The sequence below is a fragment of the Salvelinus alpinus genome, chromosome 2 (genome assembly GCF_045679555.1).
Source record: "Salvelinus alpinus chromosome 2, SLU_Salpinus.1, whole genome shotgun sequence".
Classification (NCBI taxonomy): Eukaryota; Metazoa; Chordata; class Actinopteri; order Salmoniformes; family Salmonidae; genus Salvelinus; species Salvelinus alpinus.
Genome location: NC_092087.1, coordinates 67,023,035 through 67,042,969, shown reverse-complemented (window position 1 = coordinate 67,042,969; position 19,935 = coordinate 67,023,035). Strand labels below are relative to the sequence as shown.

General features: G+C 42.3%; 1 protein-coding gene across 16 annotated transcripts in view; it reads left to right on the top strand.

The window, feature by feature from the left end:
• The first annotated feature begins 102 nt into the window (after positions 1 to 102).
• Positions 103 to 19,935, top strand: part of LOC139567256 (kinesin-like protein KIF16B) — a 35,576-nt gene continuing 15,743 nt past the window's right edge. For 11 of the 16 annotated variants that reach the window (XM_071388748.1, XM_071388747.1, XM_071388739.1 and 8 more), the window contains exons 1-20: positions 103 to 197; positions 1,512 to 1,581; positions 2,048 to 2,161; positions 3,238 to 3,354; positions 5,364 to 5,461; positions 6,032 to 6,141; positions 7,669 to 7,811; positions 8,140 to 8,308; positions 8,686 to 8,817; positions 10,210 to 10,385; positions 10,796 to 10,861; positions 11,053 to 11,112; positions 11,291 to 11,410; positions 11,563 to 11,614; positions 11,753 to 11,890; positions 12,957 to 13,039; positions 15,051 to 15,136; positions 16,235 to 16,267; positions 16,602 to 16,655; positions 18,331 to 19,695. In XM_071388748.1, coding sequence (XP_071244849.1) covers positions 151 to 197; positions 1,512 to 1,581; positions 2,048 to 2,161; positions 3,238 to 3,354; positions 5,364 to 5,461; positions 6,032 to 6,141; positions 7,669 to 7,811; positions 8,140 to 8,308; positions 8,686 to 8,817; positions 10,210 to 10,385; positions 10,796 to 10,861; positions 11,053 to 11,112; positions 11,291 to 11,410; positions 11,563 to 11,614; positions 11,753 to 11,890; positions 12,957 to 13,039; positions 15,051 to 15,136; positions 16,235 to 16,267; positions 16,602 to 16,655; positions 18,331 to 19,695 — 3,233 coding nt within the window. In that variant the 5' untranslated portion in view covers positions 103 to 150. Of the gene's footprint in view, positions 198 to 645; positions 763 to 1,511; positions 1,582 to 2,047; positions 2,162 to 3,237; positions 3,355 to 5,363; positions 5,462 to 6,031; positions 6,142 to 7,668; positions 7,812 to 8,139; positions 8,309 to 8,685; positions 8,818 to 10,209; positions 10,386 to 10,795; positions 10,862 to 11,052; positions 11,113 to 11,290; positions 11,411 to 11,562; positions 11,615 to 11,752; positions 11,891 to 12,956; positions 13,040 to 15,050; positions 15,137 to 16,234; positions 16,268 to 16,601; positions 16,656 to 18,330; positions 19,696 to 19,935 lie in introns of those variants that run through there. The other 5 variants (XM_071388763.1, XM_071388711.1, XM_071388706.1 and 2 more) reach the window with 4 other exon arrangements.

The following is a 19,935-nucleotide window of genomic DNA, read 5'->3' as shown; positions in this document are numbered from 1 at the left end:
ACCGGTCCGCAGGTACAGAGGGAACTGGACACAGACTCAAGATACTGAAACGCGCTTGCCACATTTATTTGTACTTAACACTATTTGGTTGTGTCTTTCAAGGACATCTGGATCTAGTAGCAGGTGAAGCAGACAGAAAGGGGATGTGCAATGGCATCGGTGCGGGTAGCTGTCCGGCTCAGGCCTATGAACAGACGGTAAGTAAAGCAAAAAAAACATGCTAAACAAACAAAAACGGCCAAATTGTGCTATTGTTGTTACTAATGGTTATAATGTTTCATTTTAAGAGAGGCGCCCGGCTGGACACTGATTCACTGTGATACATTGTAACCAGTTCAAACTTCTTACAGTTTAATGCACTCTAATTTGTCTGGCATCATATGACTGACCATGTTGCAGGAACACTGCTTCTTAATATATGTGTCATAACAAACACTGACGTTGCCACAACTGTCTCTTCCAAAATGTTAAGGGATACAGCATTTGGGATGTAAATGCCGACCACACTCAAAGGAACACGAGCCCACCACACACCCTCTTGCTAATCCACCAATAAGAACGGCTGGGTGTTGGCACGCAAACATTATTTTAGGTGGCAGACAGCTGGCGAGGTGACGGGTGAACAAGTTTAACTAACAAAACAAACATGAAGAGTAGGAACTAGAGTTACCATGGCTGTGTTGTGTCCGGTATTGGGAGTTAGTATTGGCACCCAGGGATTATGGGACGCCTTAATACTTTTCTGACAAACTATTTCCAACGGTAAATAGGATACATACATAGCTGCATGACAGAAGACAACCACCCTGCCACTTACTCTACACACCTATGTTAAATGTGGGTGTGTGAAATATGATGTACAGATGCCAAATAAGTAAGATGCACTATGCACCTGTAGAAAAACAAGGAAGGATTCTGAAGGAAGTAACCTTTCTCACATTTTTTTTTGACCAATTAGCCCAGAGTATAACCTTATCCAGTTGGCATCGTGTTGATGGTAATCTGTTCGGCAGCAGAAAGTACGGTTTTATTTCATTCCAGTATGTCTTACTGGAAAGGCCACTAATAATTAAAGCTTGAACTGAATACTTCCACAGAGGGACTAGGAAGAGTCGCACCAAGAAACATTTCCTCCAGACTTCTAGTGATCAATTAAGCAAATAAGAACTGAGAGGATTCGGTTGGGGCATTCTTCCCGACCCCAGACGGCCCCATCTTAGAGAGAATGTAGTCTTCTACAAAGATAACAATGCCCAACATTATAGATTAATTAGTCACAGTAAATTTGTTTACTATGTTGTCTTTTGTTGCTAATGTAACGGGTACCTTTTCTTGTTGGTCCAATTTGTGAATCACAAAGTACTGCAATTTGGTACAACCTGAAAGTAATAATTTTCTTACTCTGATGCTCCTTCTTGGTTCACTGTCTCTGTTGCGTCATGGTTTGGCTCAGAAAGGGAAGACTTAATTATTTGGAAGTATTAACCTGTTTTATGTTTTTATTTTTACAGGGAGAAGGATTTGACTGCCAAAAACATCATTGAAATAAAAGAGGACAAGACCACCATTACAAACTTGAGGGTAATTTTAAGTTTTAAACAGCCTTTCTACAATAATAATCAATTAACCCATAGCTAGGCCTGTATTTCTTTCTGTTTGGCAGATGTTTAGCATAAATTGAATATCAATTTTTAATACTAGTTCTATTTAATTATTTACTTATTTGGTCTTAACATATGATCAGTGAACATGCCTCGTGTCCGGGGCTCCTGAGTGTCGCAACGGTCTAAAGCACTACATCTCAGTGCTAGGGGCGTCACTACAGACCCTGGTTCGATTTCAGACTGTATCACAACCGGCTGTGATTGGGAGTCCCAAAGGGCGGCGCGCAATTGGCCGAGCGTCGTACAGATTAGGGTTCGGACGGGGTAGGCCGTCATTGTAAATAAGAATTTGTTCTTAATTGACTTGCCTAGTTAAATAAATACAATTGCACTCCGCTTTGTGTTTACAGTGTATTTCAGCCTATTTTGTTGTATTTCATTAGATACCAGATGGCATTACTGGCGATTCGATGAGGGAGAGAAAAAAGACCTTCACCTATGACTTCTCCTATGACTCCGCCGACAGTAAAAGCAACACCTTTGTCTCTCAAGAAAAGGTAAATGTCATATTTCGGTCTGAAAACGTGATCTGGACTAACACTTTCTGTTTTTTTAGTCCAAATCGGATTATAGTCAAAGCAGCTTACATTTGCCTCAGTTCAGGGGTCATTAAATGTTTTAAATTTGTAGGACATTTTTGTTATGGATGGAAGTTTATTGAGTCAAAACAGTTTGCTAATGTTCTGTTAGTCTAGTCCACATGTTGACTCACAAGCTTCAGACATAAGATATGACTTACTGTTGTGCAACAGTAATGCAAATCATTATATTTCATCATACAGGGGTCTAAGTAGATTTAATTTCTGGTACAGGACCTTCTCACATGCGCACATTTTTTTGGAGGCCTAAACAGAATTACTTAGAATAATGGAAAAAGACATCTGTAACAAAACAAAACACCATGAATGACATTCATGACATGTACTGAATGACATTCAGTGATTGTTTTTTGATCAGGCTTACACTTGTAGCCTGAATTGATGCGTCCACTGTCCACGTGCATCTCGGTCACCGCCACTCTTGTGTTATTGCCCAACCGCATCGCATTTTGGAGCGTATTCCACACGTTTTCAAGTCCGTTTGCTAATTTTTCATGTGGGTGACATGCGGTAACGATAAATAATATTGTAGTGGCCTACAGTTTTCTTGGAATCTTTGTTTTAATTATCGTGACAGGCTCATGTTCAACCGGTACAGCGTACCCCTTGGATCTTACCGGCTTACTTTCACCCCTGGCATCATGTCAGTGCAGTATCAACAGTAACACAGCCTATGAGTTAACTGTTATAAATGTGTTAAAATTATGGATGCATAAATTCCATATTTTTTAGTTTGTGTTGTATTGGCTAGTTTCTTTCTTTCACTGACTGCCTACAGTGAGATCTGTTTTAGCCAGTTAGATCTGGGGCCTGTTCAGGAGTTTGCAACTTTACGGACCATTCAGATCTAAATGTACTGTTTGAAACAAATGAGTCCCTGTCATTGTGAATCATATCAGCTACATTCCAATTTGCCAAAGCTCTGAACATTTCACCTTTTTGAACAAGCCCATGTTTGCCCTCTTCCTTTGTAGGTGTTCAAAGACCTGGGCTCAGATGTCCTCAAGGCTGCGTTCCAAGGCTATAACGCCTGCATCTTCGCCTACGGCCAGACCTGCTCGGGGAAGTCCTACACCATGATGGGAAATCCAGTGAGACTAACATTCCCTTTCTTGGCCTGTGTTCATAAAACATATCGGAGTAGGAGTGCTGATCTAGGATCAGGTCCTCCTTGTCTATATAATCTTATTCATAATTATCTAAAAAGCACTCCTACTCCCAAGTCAGACTGGGCTGTGTTCAGCAGGGCACAATGTTGTGGAATGTTTAAATATACAGTACCAATCAAAAGTTTGGACCACTACTCATTCCAGGGTTTTTCTTTATTTTTACTATTTTCTACATTGTAGAATAATAGTGAAAACATCAACTATGAAATAACACCTATGGAATCATGTAGTAACCAAAAAAGTGTTAAACAAATCAAAATATATTTTATATTTGAGATTCTTCAAAGTAGCCACCCTTCGCCTTGATGACAGCTTTGCACACTCTTGGCATTCTTTCAACCAGCTTCATAAGGAATGCATTTTAATTAACAGGTGTACCTTCTTAAGTTAATTTGTGGAATTCCTTTCCTTCATAATGAATTTGGGCCAATCAGTTGTGTTGTGACAAGGTAGGGGTGGTATACAGAGGAGCCCTATTTGGTAAAAACCAAGTCCATATTATGGCAAGAACAGCTCAAATGAGCAAAGAGAAACGACAGTCCATCATTACTTTAAGACACGAAGGTCAGTCAAGCCGGAAAATTTCAAGAACTTTGAAGGTTTCTTCAAGTACAGTCGCAAAATCCATCAAGCGCTATGATGAAACTGTCTCTCGTGTGGACCACCACAGGAAGGGAATACCCAGATCTGCTGCAGAGGATAAGTTCATTAGAGTTAACTGCACCTCAGATTGCAGCCCAAATAAATGCTTCAGAGTTCAAGTAACAGACACATCTCAACATCAACTGTTCCGAGGAGACTGCGTGAATCAGGCCTTCATGGTCGAATTGCTGCGAAGAAACCACTACTAAAGGACACCAATAAGAAGAGACTTGCTTGGGCCAGGAAACACGAGCAATGGACATTAGACTGGTGGAAATCTGTCCTTTGGTTTGATAAGTCCAAATTTGAGATTTTTGGTTCCAACTGCTGTGTCTTTGTGAGACGCAGAGTAGGTGAACTGATGATCTCCGCATGTGTATTTCCCACCGTGAAGCATGGAGGAGGTGGTGTGGGGGTGCTTTGCTGGTGAAACTGTCAGTGATTCTATTTAGAATTTAAGGCACACTTAACCAGCATGGCTACCACAGCATTCTGCAGCGATGCGCCATCCCATCTGGTTTGCGCTTAGTCCCACTATCATTTGTTTTTCAACACTATAATGACCCAAAGCACACCTCCAGGCTGTGTAAGGGCTATTTGACCAAGAAGGAGAGTGGTGAATCAGATGACCTGGCCTCCACAATCACCCGACTTCAACCCAATTGAGATGGTTTGGGATGAGTTGGACCGCAGAGTGAAGGAAAACCAGTCAACAAGTGCTCAGCATATGTGGGAACTTCTTCAAGACTGTTGAAAAGCATGTAGAAAAATAAAGAAAATCCCTTGAATGAGTAGGTGTGTCAACTTTTGACTGGTACTGCATAATGTACAACGATCATGCCTCTCTGACATGGAGATAAGGAATTGGGTCTACTTTGTTCATGACATTTCTGGAACTTTCCACATTTGCTTACTCAACGGGGCTGTTTTTGTTATCAGACTATTGGGACTTCAATCAGTCGTGGAGACCCTGAGCAAATATCACAGTAACGAACGAGGGCTCCGACAGTCCAGTTTTGCTTTCACAAGTCTTGGGGAAAGTGATTAGGGGAAAGTACAAAGTTCATAGTGTCAGTTTTCTCTGTGGACTCTTGTTTTGTAGAAAGACAAACGTGACATATTTAGAGTCTTTCCTGTAATGGATTATTTTTAAGAACTGTTCTGTAACATATCAACAGGTTTCCTCAGTCCAGTCGGCCACTGAACATGGTCAATCGTTGTCAGACTTATCGTGAACTTAACGTCTGCGTTTGATTAAGCGTTTGCTCTATGGATTTCTTTTTCATCAGGGAGATGCTGGTCTCATTCCACGGATATGTGAGGGTCTGTTCAGCCGGATTGCTGGGATGACTCGTTGGGATGAGGCCTCCTTCCGCACCGAGGTCAGGTAAGAAAACTGTGTCCATTGTCATACCCTGGAATTTTTGGAAGAATTCATTAAGAAGCTTAAAGGAATAAACAACTCAAACAATATTTTGGTATTTGTTGCATTAGTCCACTGTTGATACTGTCCCAAAATGTTGAGCATGTCAGCAATAAAGATTTCAATATTATATAACTTTCAAAACACGTTGTCACAGCTGGTGTGATGCGTTTTGCATCATATGATGCGAAACTCGTCATACACTGGCTGTATTTCTACCTGTTTGAACGGCAATAGGTCCAATACACATGAAAACATTAAATGACCCCGGGAATCAATAGAACATCGCTCAGAGATGCACAAAAACGATATAACATTCAAAATGGGTGAATCTTTCCTTTTCAATGGTGGCTCAATGAACACTTTTTAAATATAATAAAAAGTGATTGCACATGATCAATAGACGTTCCAGCAATTCGTACCTCATCCAAGAGATGACAAAAAGGGTCCCTTTAATAATAATTAATAATTGGTAGATGTCATCAGGCTAAACCTGACCTCTGAATGACCTCTTTATCCTCTCAATGTCATCAGCTACCTGGAGATCTACAATGAACGTGTCAGGGACCTGCTCAGGAGGAAGTCTACCCAAACCTACAACCTGAGGGTAAGGGAGCACCCAAAAGATGGACCCTACGTGGAAGGTAAGACAACATTATTCTTTTTGGATCATAATCAATACGGACATAAGGGACCTAATTTGGTCTTCCATACTGTATTTTCTCTATTCATTCTAAGACTGATCCCACACCTTTCTGTAAGGCAGAATGATGGCTCCCAAACTCATTATAACAGTGGATATCTCTGTATATGAACTCCCTGTGTTAATCCAATCTGACCCCAGACCTGTCTCAGCCAGAACGATGGCTCCCAAACTCATTAAAACTAGAGGTCGACCGATTTTATGATTTTTCAACGCCAATACCGATTATTGGAGGACCAAAAAAGCCGATACAGATTAATCGCCCAATTTTATTTATTTTTTATTATAATTTATTTTATTTTAATAATAATCACAACAATACTGAATTAACACTTTTTCATTTGAACTTAATATAATACATAAATAAAATCTATTTAGTCTCAAATAAATAATGAAACATGCTCAATTTGGTTTAAATAATGCAAACACAGTGTTGGAGAAGAAAGTAAAAGTGCAATATGTGCCATGTAAAAAAGCTGATGTTTAAGTTACTTTCTCAGAACATATGAAAGCTGGTGGTTCAATATTACCAGTTCTTCAATATTCCCAGATAAGAGGTTTTAGGTTGTAGTTTATTATAGGAATTATGACGCACCGACTATTTCTCTCTATACCATTTGTATTTCATATACCTTTGACTATTGGATGTTCTAATAGGCACTATAGTATTGCCAGCCTAATCTCAGGAGGTAATAGGCTTGAAGTCATAAACAGCGCTGTGCTTCAAGCATTGCTAAGAGCTGCTGGCAAACGCAGTAAAGTTTGAATTAAAGCTTACGAGCCTGCTGCTAATTCAGGCAAATTAGTTCACAACGAGCCAGACAGCCCAATCTGATGCATATACCCTGACACTGCGTGCAATGAACGCAAGAGAAGTGACACAATTTCCCTAGTTAATGTTGCCTGCTAACATACATTTTTAAAAACTAAATATGCAGGTTTAAAAAAATATATTTCTGTGTATTGATTTTAAGAAAGGCATTGATGTTTATGGTTAGGTACATTCGTGCAACGATTGTGCTTTTTTTCGCGAATGCGTTATTGTTAAATCATTACCCGTTTGGCAAAGTAGGCTGTCATTCAATGATAAATTAACAGGCAACGCATTGAGTGTATGCAATGCAGGACAAGCTAGTTAACTACACATGGTTGATGATATTACTAGGTTAACTAGTGATTATGTGAAGATTGATTGATTGTTTTTTATAAGATAAGTTTAATGCTAGCTAGCAACTTACCTTGGCTCCATGCTGTACTTGCGTAACAGGTGGTCAGCCTGCCACTCAATTTCCTCGTGGAATGCAATGTAATCGGCCATAATCGGTGTCCAAAAATGGAGTTTACCGATTGTTATGAAATCGGCCCTAATTAATCGGCCATGCTGATTAATCGGTTGACCTCTAATTAAAACAGTGGATGTCTGTCTCTCCATATTTTGAACTAATGTGTTAATCCAATCTGAACCCAGACCTGTCCAAGCACTTGGTGCAGAACTATCACGACGTGGACGAACTGATGGAGGCGGGCAACATCAACCGCACCACGGCCGCCACGGACATGAACGACACCAGCAGCCGCTCGCACGCCATCTTCACCATCAACTTCACCCAGGTGGGCCTCTAGGCGAGCTAATGCTACAGCTAATGCTGGGCTAGCTACCGCTACTCCAGGAATGCTCAACTCCAGTGCACAAGGGCCGCAGTGTAGTGGTCCTTGTTTGTTAGTTAGGGACTGATTCAGTTACCAAGTGAGTGGACTCCTAGCCAATCAATGCCATTAAAGGGGTTGCCACTAATAGTATCTGTGAGGCACTTAACCATTCTAGGAAAAATAGATGCATACACTGTAGAATGCACCCACAGTTTAAGTGCAGCGTTTCGACTCAAAGGTCTTCATCAGACTTCAGGGTTTTTTAACGCGTTTTCTCCTTCCTCCCCAGGCTAAGTTTGACACGGAGATGCCCTGCGAGACGATCAGTAAAATCCACCTGGTGGACTTGGCGGGCAGCGAGAGAGCGGACGCCACCGGTTCCACGGCAGTCCGGCTCAAGGAGGGCGGCAACATCAACAAGTCACTGGTCACCCTGGGCAACGTCATCTCCGCTCTAGGTGGGTAACTGTTATATCACTGTTATACCAACTGTAATATCAATGAGACAGCAGATATGAGGACATATTCATTCAAGTCTCATAATATTTTTTTGTATGGAATAAAAACCCTTACCTGGCAATGTCTTTTAGCTTGACTATGCAGGCCACAATGTTTTTCTCCTTACAATATTTGAACCCCAGTAGTGTTCCAATGTCTTACTGAGTATGCAGAGTTGTGAGTTTTCTTCTCTCTGTTGAGTTACCAATTGATCAGACCTGGATTCAAATACAACTTGAAATCTATCAAATACTTTGCGTGTTTGCTCTAGCCTGCCTGAAGTGCCAATTATTTTTCTTATTGATTGATCTGAAACCTTTTCCCTGTCTTGGTCCAGCGGACCTGAGCCAGGACGGAGTGAACACCAACCTGAAGAAGAAGCAGGTGTTTGTGCCTTACAGAGACTCTGTGCTAACGTGGCTCCTCAAAGACAGCCTGGGAGGCAACTCCAAGACCATCATGATCGCTAGTGAGTCCTTAATAATGCAAAATGTCTTGCATTTAATCAAATGTTTCCAATACTCCCCTTGAAAAGCCCCAGATACACCGGACTCTGAACCTTGGTGTTTACCTGTCCACTTCAGCATATAAGGGGAACCCTGGATTGTCATGAATATATCTATAGATCAGATCCTGAGCCAGCTATGCTTCTTACTGGGATAAAACAGCGCTGCGGCGCTGACTTTTCTGGACCCTTCTTCCCGACAGCTAAAGGTCCCGAAGGTTCTGCGCATGTGGGCGGGATCCTCTACTTTAAGCACAGTCTCTGCTTTACTCATAGAGAACAGGCTATTTATTAAACAAATGGTGCTCGTTTAATTAAGTTGGATCAAAGCTTAATCAATGTCTGCAAGATATCATCTAATAGGTTAGTATAACGTTACTTTAAGACCAAAAAAAACCTTTGAGATTTTCGCATGATTGTGCAAAATATCAAATTTTGGTATGTGGACAAAACTCAACAGCATGTTCCGCTAGACAAAAATATGTGCTTTGTTTTAAACTAAACACAGGTAGACTATCTTATAGTTTAACACCATCTGCTCAAAAATGTGCACATTTGCTATTTAACTGCAAGACCGGAGTAAGCACATTTGATATTTAATGCCACAGTTTTTGTGACAGAACCGTCCATAGTGTTGAAAATGCGATGGAAACATATTGAACTTTTAGATTTTTATTCGGTGCATGAAAACTTCAACGAAAAAGTGAATTTTATCCGCAACAAGTTTGTTTGGTGGAAACACGCCCCTGGTGTAAAGATTTGCATATTTTGTTATAGGATTTTAGAATATTCTCATTCAAATCTGTTGCCAATTGGATGGAAACCTAGCTACAGTCAACATGTTTTTACATGGCATTGTACATTTTAGCTGTATAGATTATGTATTTTGGATGTTTTCAGTGTATTTTCAACACGCTAAAATGACACAAAGTTAACTGATTTAACTCTGGCAGTCCTATCATGCGCAGAATGTGATTAGGCTCTTCAGCTCAGGGGAAAAGGGATCCAGGGGGGGCGGGATGGGGAGGTTACCTAGAGATCTGCAGTCTTTGCCATAAAACAATAGGGACCCCAATTGTTTTACAATTTTACCACAGCAGGAAGCATGAATGTGCTTTGCAGACATTTCTGGGTTCCTAGTCCAGTGTACTTGGTGCTAGAATTTGAGAACATGGCTTTCTAAATGCTTGTTAAGGCTGAGCTTTATGTATAAGACTCTTAAGTGTGGCGAGTGGCCATAAGCTAAATATCTGTGGTATGTTTGCAGTCAAAGATACAGCATTAGAACACGGCAAATGTAAAGTGTTTTGTAGTACGACAAAGGTTTCAAAGGTGTTTTGCTCTCGTTTGCTGCAGCCGTTTCACCTGCTGACGTCAACTACGGCGAGACGCTGAGCACTCTGCGCTACGCCAACCGCGCCAAGAACATCATCAACAAGCCCACGATCAACGAGGACTGCAACGTCAAGCTCATCCGAGAGCTCAGGGCTGAAATCGCCCGGCTGAAGACCCTTCTGGTCCAGGGAAACCAGGTGGAGGATTTGTCACACTGATCTGAATTGTTTTGTGTGTGTGTGTTGATGGTTTAGGGCATTGGAACTCAACTATCCTGTCCACTACAACGTTTTCTCTGTCCCTTCAAGTCTATTTATTTCATAAACAAAACAGCTCTACAATACACTGTTACAAGTTACGTAAAAACTGTTATTGTATGCAAATGGGTATAGCAAACATTTATTTTGTTAATTTATGGGCATATTTTTATAATGCATGACTAGTACATTATGTTTTATTGAAATTGAACATGTCCACCTTTCCAGCTACTGGCCTATGACTTTGTTGTGTTTTAAATGTCCCATCTAACTAGATCGCACTGATTTAGGGAGTATTGAGGTGTGATTCAATAATGTATTGATTGTTGGTTGGTTTTCATCCTTCTCAGATTGCACTACTGGATTCACCCACTGCTCTGAGCATGGAGGAGAAACTACACCAGAATGAAGCCAGAGTAAGGCCATGTGGATTGTTCCTTTTAGAGTAAAAATAAACACGATTACCCAAAATAAGCTATCGACACTTTGCAAGTGCGGTGTTCTATTCTTCAAATCCATAAACGAACAGGTCAAGCATTTTCAGCAAGTTAGTGATGTGATCTCATCTTTGATATTCCAACATTTTTTTCTGCTATTTCTGTCATAGGTGTTGGAGTTAACCAAGGAGTGGACTAACAAGTGGAATGAAACTCAGAACATTCTCAAGGTGAGTGGGTATATATTTGTATAAAATGTCTAATTCAATTTAGCTCACAGAAGCACTCTGGTTATATGCCTTTTTAGATTATAGTCAGCTGTGAAATTTAATTGACTTATAAGTCAGAAACCTCAATCAATTCATAATGATTGACAATATCTGTCTTCCATTGATCTCGTCTTTACAGGAAGAAACCCTTGCCCTGAGGAAAGAGGGAATCGGTGTCGTCCTTGATTCGGAGTTGCCTCATCTAATTGGTATTGACGACGACCTCCTAAGTACTGGCATCATCCTCTACCATCTAAAGGTCAGTCACAGTTGATTTTATTATTTTTTTGTTATTTTTACAAATAGTTTTTTTTTTCTCAGATTGCTTCACAAGTTAATTTGTCCTCCTATTAAACTTAAATAGAAGCTACATGGACTTGACATACTGTATCGCTTTCATTTTTGTTTCAGGAGGGCAGGACATATGTTGGTCGAGACGACGCGTCGACTGTTCAGGACATTGGTGAGTGGCCTCTGTTACATACTCTATCCGCTGTCATACTTTGCTACAAATCAGGACAAAGAAACAATTCATAATGAAACGTGCACGCGCGCTCACACACACACTGTCTTTCCCTCTCATTCGCTTTCTTCTCTGTAGTTCTCCATGGGCTGGACCTGGAGAGTGAACACTGCATGTTTGTGAACCAGACCGGCACCGTCACCCTGGTTCCACTCAATGGGGCCCAGTGCTCCGTGAATGGAGTGCAAGTGACCGAAGCCTCCACACTAAACCAAGGTATACGCTTTTGGTTGCACATTATTTTGATTGTCTGGATTTTCATAGGCTACTATCAACAAACTGTTGCTAAGCAACTGCTTGCTAAGGTTACGGTTAGGGTAAGTGTTAAGGTTAGGGTAAGTGTTAGGGTTAGTAAATACACTGAACAGAAATATGAACGCAACATTTAAAGTGTTGGTTTCATGAGCTAAAATAAGATTCCAGAAATGTTCCATATGCAAAGAAAAGTTTATTTATCTGAAATGTTTTCTACAAATTTGTTTACATCCCTGTTAGTGAGCATTTCTCATTTTCCAAGATAATCCATCCACCTGACAGGTGTGGCATATCAACAAGCTTATTAAATAGCATGGTCATTACAAAGGTGCACCTTGTGCTGAGGACAATAAAAGGCCACTCTAAAATGTGCAGTTTTGTCACACAACACAATGCCACCAATGTCTCAAGTTTTGAGGGAGTGTGTAATTGGCATGCTGACTGCAGGAATGTCCACCAGAGACTTGAATGTTAATTTCTCTAGCATATGCTGCCCACAATGTTATTTTAGAGGATTTGGCAGTATGTCTAACCGGCCTCACAACTGTGTATTGTTTCGTGTGGTTGAGCGGTTTGCTGATGTTAACTTTGTGAACAGAGTGCCCCATGGTGGGGATATGGTATGGACAACAAACACAATTGCATTTTATTGATGGTAATTTTAATGTACAGCGATACCATGACGAGATCCTGAGGCCCATTGTCGTGCCATTCATCCGCCGCCATCACATGTTTCAGCATAATGCACGGCCCCATGTCGCAAGGATCTGTACACAATTCCTGGAAGCTGAAAATGACACAGTTCTTTCATGGCCCGCATACTCACCAGACATGTCACAGATTGAGCATATTTGGGATGCTCTGGATCGACGTGTACGACAGTGTGTTCCCGGCAGCCAACACAATGATTGTTCTGTGAATGCCCAATCCCACATTTACTAATCTTTAGTCATTTTAGAAGTAGTGTATATATTTTTTTTTCCTTATTACCTTTATTCAATGTTTATTGTTCTATTGTGTTTGATAGGTGCTGTTATCCTACTGGGGAGAACCAACATGTTCCGTTTCAACCACCCTAAAGAGGCAGCTAAACTAAGGGAAAAGAGGAAGGTAAACACCAAAGGCTCTTTCTCTCAAAGGCCTTTTAAAGAAGCTTATTAGTTGTGGTATTTATCAGTTGTTGTTATTATTAGTATATGTGGATGATCTATGCTCCCCAAGGGTTTAAATCAAGTAAGCCATGACTAGAGGTCGACCGATTAATCGGAATGGCCGATTAATTAGGGCCGATTACAAGTTTTCATAACAATCGGTAATCGGCATTTTTGGATACCGATCATGGCCGATTACATTGCACTCCACGAGGCGACTGCGTGACAGGCTGACCACCTGTTATGCGAGTGCAGCAAGGAGCCAAGGTGAGATGCTAGCTAGCATTAAACGTATCTTATAAAAAACAATCAATCTTAACATAATCACTAGTTTATTACACATGGTTGACGATATTACTAGTTTATCTAGCTTGTCCTGCGTTGCATATAATCGATGCGGTGCCTGTTAATTTATCATTGAATCATAGCCTACTTCACCAAATGGGTGATTTAACAAGCGCTTTCACAAAAAAAGCACTGTCGTTGCACCAATGTGTACCTAACCATAAACATCAACGCCTTTCTTAAAATCAATACACAAGTATATATTTTTAAACCTGCATATTTAGTTAATATTGCCTGCTAACATGAATTTCTTTTAACGAGGGAAATTGTGTCACTTCTCCTGCGTCAGGGTATATGCAGCAGTTTGGGCCGCCTGGCTCTTTTGCGAACTGTGTGAAGACTATTTCTTCCTAACAAAGACAGCAAACTTCGCCAAACGGGGGATGATTTAACAAAAGTGCATTTACGAAAAAAGCACAATCGTTGCACGAATGTACCTAACCATAAACATCAATGCCTTTCTTAAAATCAATACACAAGTATATATTTTTAAACCTGCATATTTAGTTAAAAGAAATTCATGTTAGCAGGCAATATTAAACTAGGGAAATTGTGTCACTTCTCTTGCGTTCATTGAACGCAGTGTCAGGGTTTATGCAAAAGTTTGGGCCGCCTGGCTCGTTGCGAACAAATTTTACGTAATTATGACATAACATTGAAGGTTGTGCAATATTTAGACTTATGGATGGTTCCGTATTTCACTGAAAGAATAAACGTTTTGTTTTTGAAATGATAGTTTCCGGATTTGACCATATTAATGACCTAAGGCTCGTCTTTCTGTGTGTTATAATTAAGTCTATGATTTGATAGAGCAGTCTGACTGAGCGGTGGTAGGCAGCAGCAGGCTCGTAAGCATTCATTTCAAACAGCACTTTACTGCGTTTGCCAGCAGCTCTTCGCAATGCTTCAAGCATTGCGCTGTTTATGACTTCAAGCCTATCAACTCCCGAGATTAGGCTGGCAATACCAATAGTCTAAGGTATATGAAATACAAATGGTATAGAGAGAAATAGTCCTATAATAACTACAACCTAAAACTTCTTACCTGGGAATATTGAAGACTCATGTTAAAAGGAACCACATGTTCTCATATTCTGTGCAAGGAACTTAAATGTTAGATTTATTACATGGCACATATTGCACTTTTACTTTCTTCTCCAACACTTTGTTTTTGCATTATTTAAACCATATTGAACATGTTTCATTATTTATTTGAGACTAAATTGATTTTAGTGATGTATTATATTAAGTTAAAATGAAAGTGATCATTGTTCATTCAGAATTGTTATTATTACAAATATATATATAAATAAATAGGCCGATTTTAATCGGTATCCGCTTTTTTTGGTCCTCCAATAATCGGTATCGGCGTTGAAAAATCATAATCGGTCGACCTCTAGTCATGACTCGTATAGCTTATTACTCATGTAACCAAGCATTTCGCTGCACCTGCGATAACATCTGCAAATCTGTGTACGCGACCAATAAACTTTGATTTGAAATAACCATCTAGTGTAACGGCACGTTTACTGTAAGCCTTTTAGGATGCAGGCGACTTGACCAATGAGTCATCATGAGGTCAATGGTCATGTTGAACTTTGTTGTGTGTTGTAAATTTTTCCCAGAGTGGACTGCTCTCCTCTAGTCTGTCTATGACCGATCTCAACAAATCATGTGAGAACCTCTCCACAGTAATGCTCTACAACCCAGGGTGAGTGTACGTGGGTGTATGTATCACCTAATCCCAACTCGGCCTTTAGCCCCTACTGTCTATGCACTTGTGGAGATCTGAGAGGATTGGATAGCTGTAGGCAATATGGCGAAAACTCAAGAGGGCAAGGTGAAGCTATTCCCATATTGCTTATACTAATTTATTCCTCTCAGATCGCCAGAAGTGCATGGGGAGTATGCAGAAGGGGCTGGTTTGGGAATAGTCAAATGTATGCTCCAGCGCATGAATGATTCACCCCAACTCTCTCTGCGCAGTTCCCCCTGCCTCCTCAGGAGTTTGTAAGCGCTCCTTTTCCTACATTCGCTTATGTCCGTTGCTGCTCACCCGCGTAACCACTGACTGAAGCAGTGGATTGATTGTAAAAAAAAAAAATCTATAGATAAAAATGTGACACTTTCTTTGCTGAAATACAATGTTACAGTGCCCAGTCAAAGACATCAGTGTTGTGGTAGTTTTTATGACGATCTAGGCAGTTGGCACAGGTGTAGCTCAACATGGAAATGGGGAAAATATTTACTTTTGGATTGGAGGAGGTCTGTAACATTGCAACTGCTGTGACTCAAGCCTAAATCACGTGAGCTGGTAACGCTGCTCGTCACAAATGCCACATCACACAAACTGTATGGCCTTCATTGATTCTATTACTAACTCTCCAAAAATCTGTTGTGCCAGAGATTCATTTTGCTTGTACAGAACTGCCAGAGAATGCATTGGTTTTGTTGTTTTACAGCACCCCTTGTGGAGGAAGCACGTAGTCTTCTTTTCAGTTTTGTACAATACAACAAGTAATGCCATAGCTCTTACTCCTAATTTAGACCTAAACTGGATTTTTTTTTTAAACCTAGAACAACCAACTAGGTACCTGCTAGGTAGGTATGCACACATAGACAAAAAACAACTACGAAATTAGTAGGTCCAGAGCAACAATGGATATTCTGAGGAATACACAGCCAGTATTTAGTGAACGTTGGTAACGGTTATGGCTGTGTTTTAACTCCTTTGTGTAATTATTGCTCTCCATTGAGTCTAATTTTAAAAGTACAGTAACTAATGTATCTCTGAACCCTCCCTTGGCAGTCTCTTCACTGAAAAGGGGCCCATCTATCTCAGGTAGACCCGACCAGAGTGTTCAATGTTCACTGCTTTGTTGTAGCAATGCTCGTGAGACGTGACACATCTTTTTCACTTTGTCCTGACGCCACTGCTGGTTTTTTTAACATAAGCCGTCATCGTCTCGTCTTGTTTTTTGTTATGATTTTGCACGTCGCCCCGCTTGCTTCAATCACTGTTTTGTATGAAGCTCTTCAGTCATGCCAATTGCAGCCTTCATTTCTGTGATCATGCCGTGTCGTTGAGTAATACTCTAGTGTGTGTGTCTGTGTTTGAGTCCAGTCTCCTATCATTGTTTTTAAGGCAGCTAAATGCTATTGGTGTACTTGCCTAGGTTGGAAATTGAGAGGCAGCAACGGGAAGAGCTGGAGAAGCTGGAACACAAAAGGTGCGCGCGCACACACACACACGCATGCTCACATTTTGACTGTACAAAAAGTCCAATGTTGACTCACTAGTCACCTGCAATGCACCACATTGTAGGAACGGTGTGCTTTTTAAAAGCAAATATGCTGACATCACATGATTATTGGAGACTCTTATTGTTAGTCGTACAATACTAGTCATACAAAGAATGCCTTGTTTGCTATGTACAGTACCAGTCAAAAGTATGGACGCCTACTCATTCAAGGGTTTTTCTTTATTTTTACTATTGTCTACATTGTAGAATAATAGTGAAGACATCAAAACTAAGTAACACATGGAATCATGTAGTGAACAAACATATTTTAGATTCTTATAAGTAGCCACCCTTTGCCTTGACGACAACTTTGCACACTCTTGGCATTCTCTCAACCAGCTTCACCTGGAATGCTTTTATAACAGTCTTGAAGGAGTTCCAACATATGCTGAGCACTTGTTGGCTGCTTTTCCTTCACTCTGCGGTCCAACTCATCCCAAACCATCTCAATTGGGTTGAGGTCAGGTGATTGTGGAGACCAGGTCATCTGATGCAGCACTCCATCACTCTCCTTTGTCAAATAGCTCTTACACAGCCTGTAGGTGTGTTGGGTTATTGTCCTGTTGAAAAACAAATGATAGTTCCACTAAGCGCAAACCAGATGGCATGGTGTATCACTGCAGAATGCTGTGGTAGCCATGCTGGTTAAGTGTGCCTTGAATTCTAAATAAATCACTGACAATGTCACCAGCAAAGCACCCACACACCATCACACCTTCTCCATGCTTCACGGTGGCAACCACACATGCAAAGATCATGCCTACCTACTCTGTGTCTCACAAAGACACGGCGGTTGGAACCAAAAATCTAAGGACAGATTTCCACCGTTCTAATGTCCATTGATCATGTTTATTGGCCCAAGCAAGTCTCTTCTTATTATTGGTGTCCTTCATTGTTGAAATGCTCCACTACTAAAGGCCTGATTCACGCAGTCTCCTCTGAACAGTTGAGGTTGATATCTGTTTCTTGAACTCTGTGAAGCATTTATTTGGGCTGCAATTTCTGAGGCTAGTAACTCTAATGAATTTATCCTCTGCAGCAGAGGTAACTCTGGGTCTTCCTTTCCTGTGGCGGTCCTCATGAGTGCCTGATTCATCATAGCGCTTGATCATTTTTGCGACTGCACTTGAAGAAACTTTCAAAGTTCTTGACATTTTCCGGATTGACTGACCTTCATGTCTTAAAGTAATGATGGCCTGTCATTTCTCTTTGCTTATTTGAACTGTTCTTGCCATAATATGGACTTGTTCTTTTACCAAATAGGCCTATATCTTCTGTATACCCCCCTACCTTGTCACAACTGATTGGCTCAAATGCATTAAGAAGGAAAGAAATTCAAAAAATTTATTTTTAACAACACATACCTGTTAATTGAAATGCATTCCAGGTGACTGCCTCATGATGCTGGTTGAGATTATGCCCAGAGTGCAAAGCTGTCATCAAGGCAAAGGGTGGCTACATTTGAAGAATCTCCAATATAAAATATATTTTGATTTATATAAACACTTTTTGGTTACTACATGATTCCATGTGTGTGTTATGTCATAGTTTTAATGTCTTCACTATTATTCTAATGTATTATCTGTATTTGGTTGGGGTGCAGGAGGCTGATTAAGGAGATGGAAGACAGGCAGAAGTGTGAGAAGGCGGAGCTGGAGCGCCTGCAACAGGCGGTGGAGTCCCAGCGCAAGGAGTCTGATCAGGTGCAGCAGCGCATCCGCCACCAGGAGGAGACCCTCCGCTGCCGCAGCCAGGACATCGAGAGCCGCCTGCGCGACCTCTTGACTGAGAAGCAGCGCTTTGAGGAGGAGCGCCACCGTGAGACCAAGGAGCTGGAGCTACAGAGGCGCCAGCGGCTGAAGCAGCAGGAGGAGCACGAGGATGAGAAGCCACAGGACGAGGAGGCGCGCCGCCATAGCGAGGCGGCAGAGCGTGCCGAGCAGACAGAGATCTTCCGTGAGCTGGAACGGGTGAAGCGGGAGAACGAGCAGCATGCGGTGCGGCTGGAGGCGGAGAGGCGGAGGCTGGAGGAGGGCGAGCTGGAGCAGCTAGGCCTGGTTGGGCGCCTGGAAGAGCAGCTGAGGGAGCGCCACGAGGCGGCGGCTGCCCTGCTGACCCGCGAGGACACCCGGCGCCTGGACGAGGAGCGCCGTGCCTTGGCCGAGATCCGCGAGGCCCTGCTCTGCGCCAAGGAGGCCAGCGGGCGCTCCGACTGTGACGGACTGGGTGTGGAGGCCGGGCACGCTGCCCAGGTCCGTTACACGGACTTCAAGGCAGCACAGGTGGAGGAGCTGGGTCAGTTGGAGGAGGGGCTCCTGCAGCAGAGGAAGTGCCTGGAGAAGGAGGTGGCTTCAGAGCGCGCTGCCCTGGCCCTCCTGGTCCACGCCCACAAGGAGCGGCAGCGAAAGCTGCGCGAGACCCAGGAGAAGGGAGCGCAGGACGCCTCTGAACTCTCCCAGGAGGAGCAGCGGATGCACCAGGCCGAGCAGTGCCTCCTCTTCAAGGAGCGCCGGCTAGCCAGCCTAACCGACAGCCTCCTGCCGGCGGTGGCCGAGGAGAGGCAGAGGGCGGAGGAGCTGCTGAAACTCGGAACCTCCACTGGTGCTGACAGCATATCCAACATAGCCCTGGGACTAGACAACACCCTGTACCAGGTGGAGAAGGAACTTGAGGAGAAGGAGGAGCGCCTTACCTCACACTGCGCCAGTGCCGAGCAGCTTCAGCAGCTGCAGGAGACGTACGAGTTCACGGCCAACGTGGCGCGCCAGGAGGAGAAAGTGCGGCGCAAGGAGAAGGAGATCCTGGAGTCGCGGGAGAAGCAACAGCGTGAGGCCCTGGAGCAGGCGGTGGCGCGCCTGGAGAGAAGGCACTTAGCGCTGAGGCGCAGTGTCTCGCTGGCCCCCGAGAGTGAGGAATCCAGGCCCAAGGCCTCCATTCTGGAGCTCGCGCGGGAACTCGACCAGAAGAGGTGAGCACGCTTGTTATTTACTGTCACTACAGATAAATCTGTAGAATCAATGAATAGTAAAACATTTGTCCTTTTAGTGGAAGGTGTGTAGTAGACACATTGCTGTCTGTTAAGGTCATGTTTTAAGTATCCCTATATTTCTGTTATTACGGTGCTATCACTCTGTTATTAGTGCGCCTGCTCAGGAGTCTCATTGATGAACCTGGCCTGAGTGTAATGGCAGCCATGTATTGTGGTAAT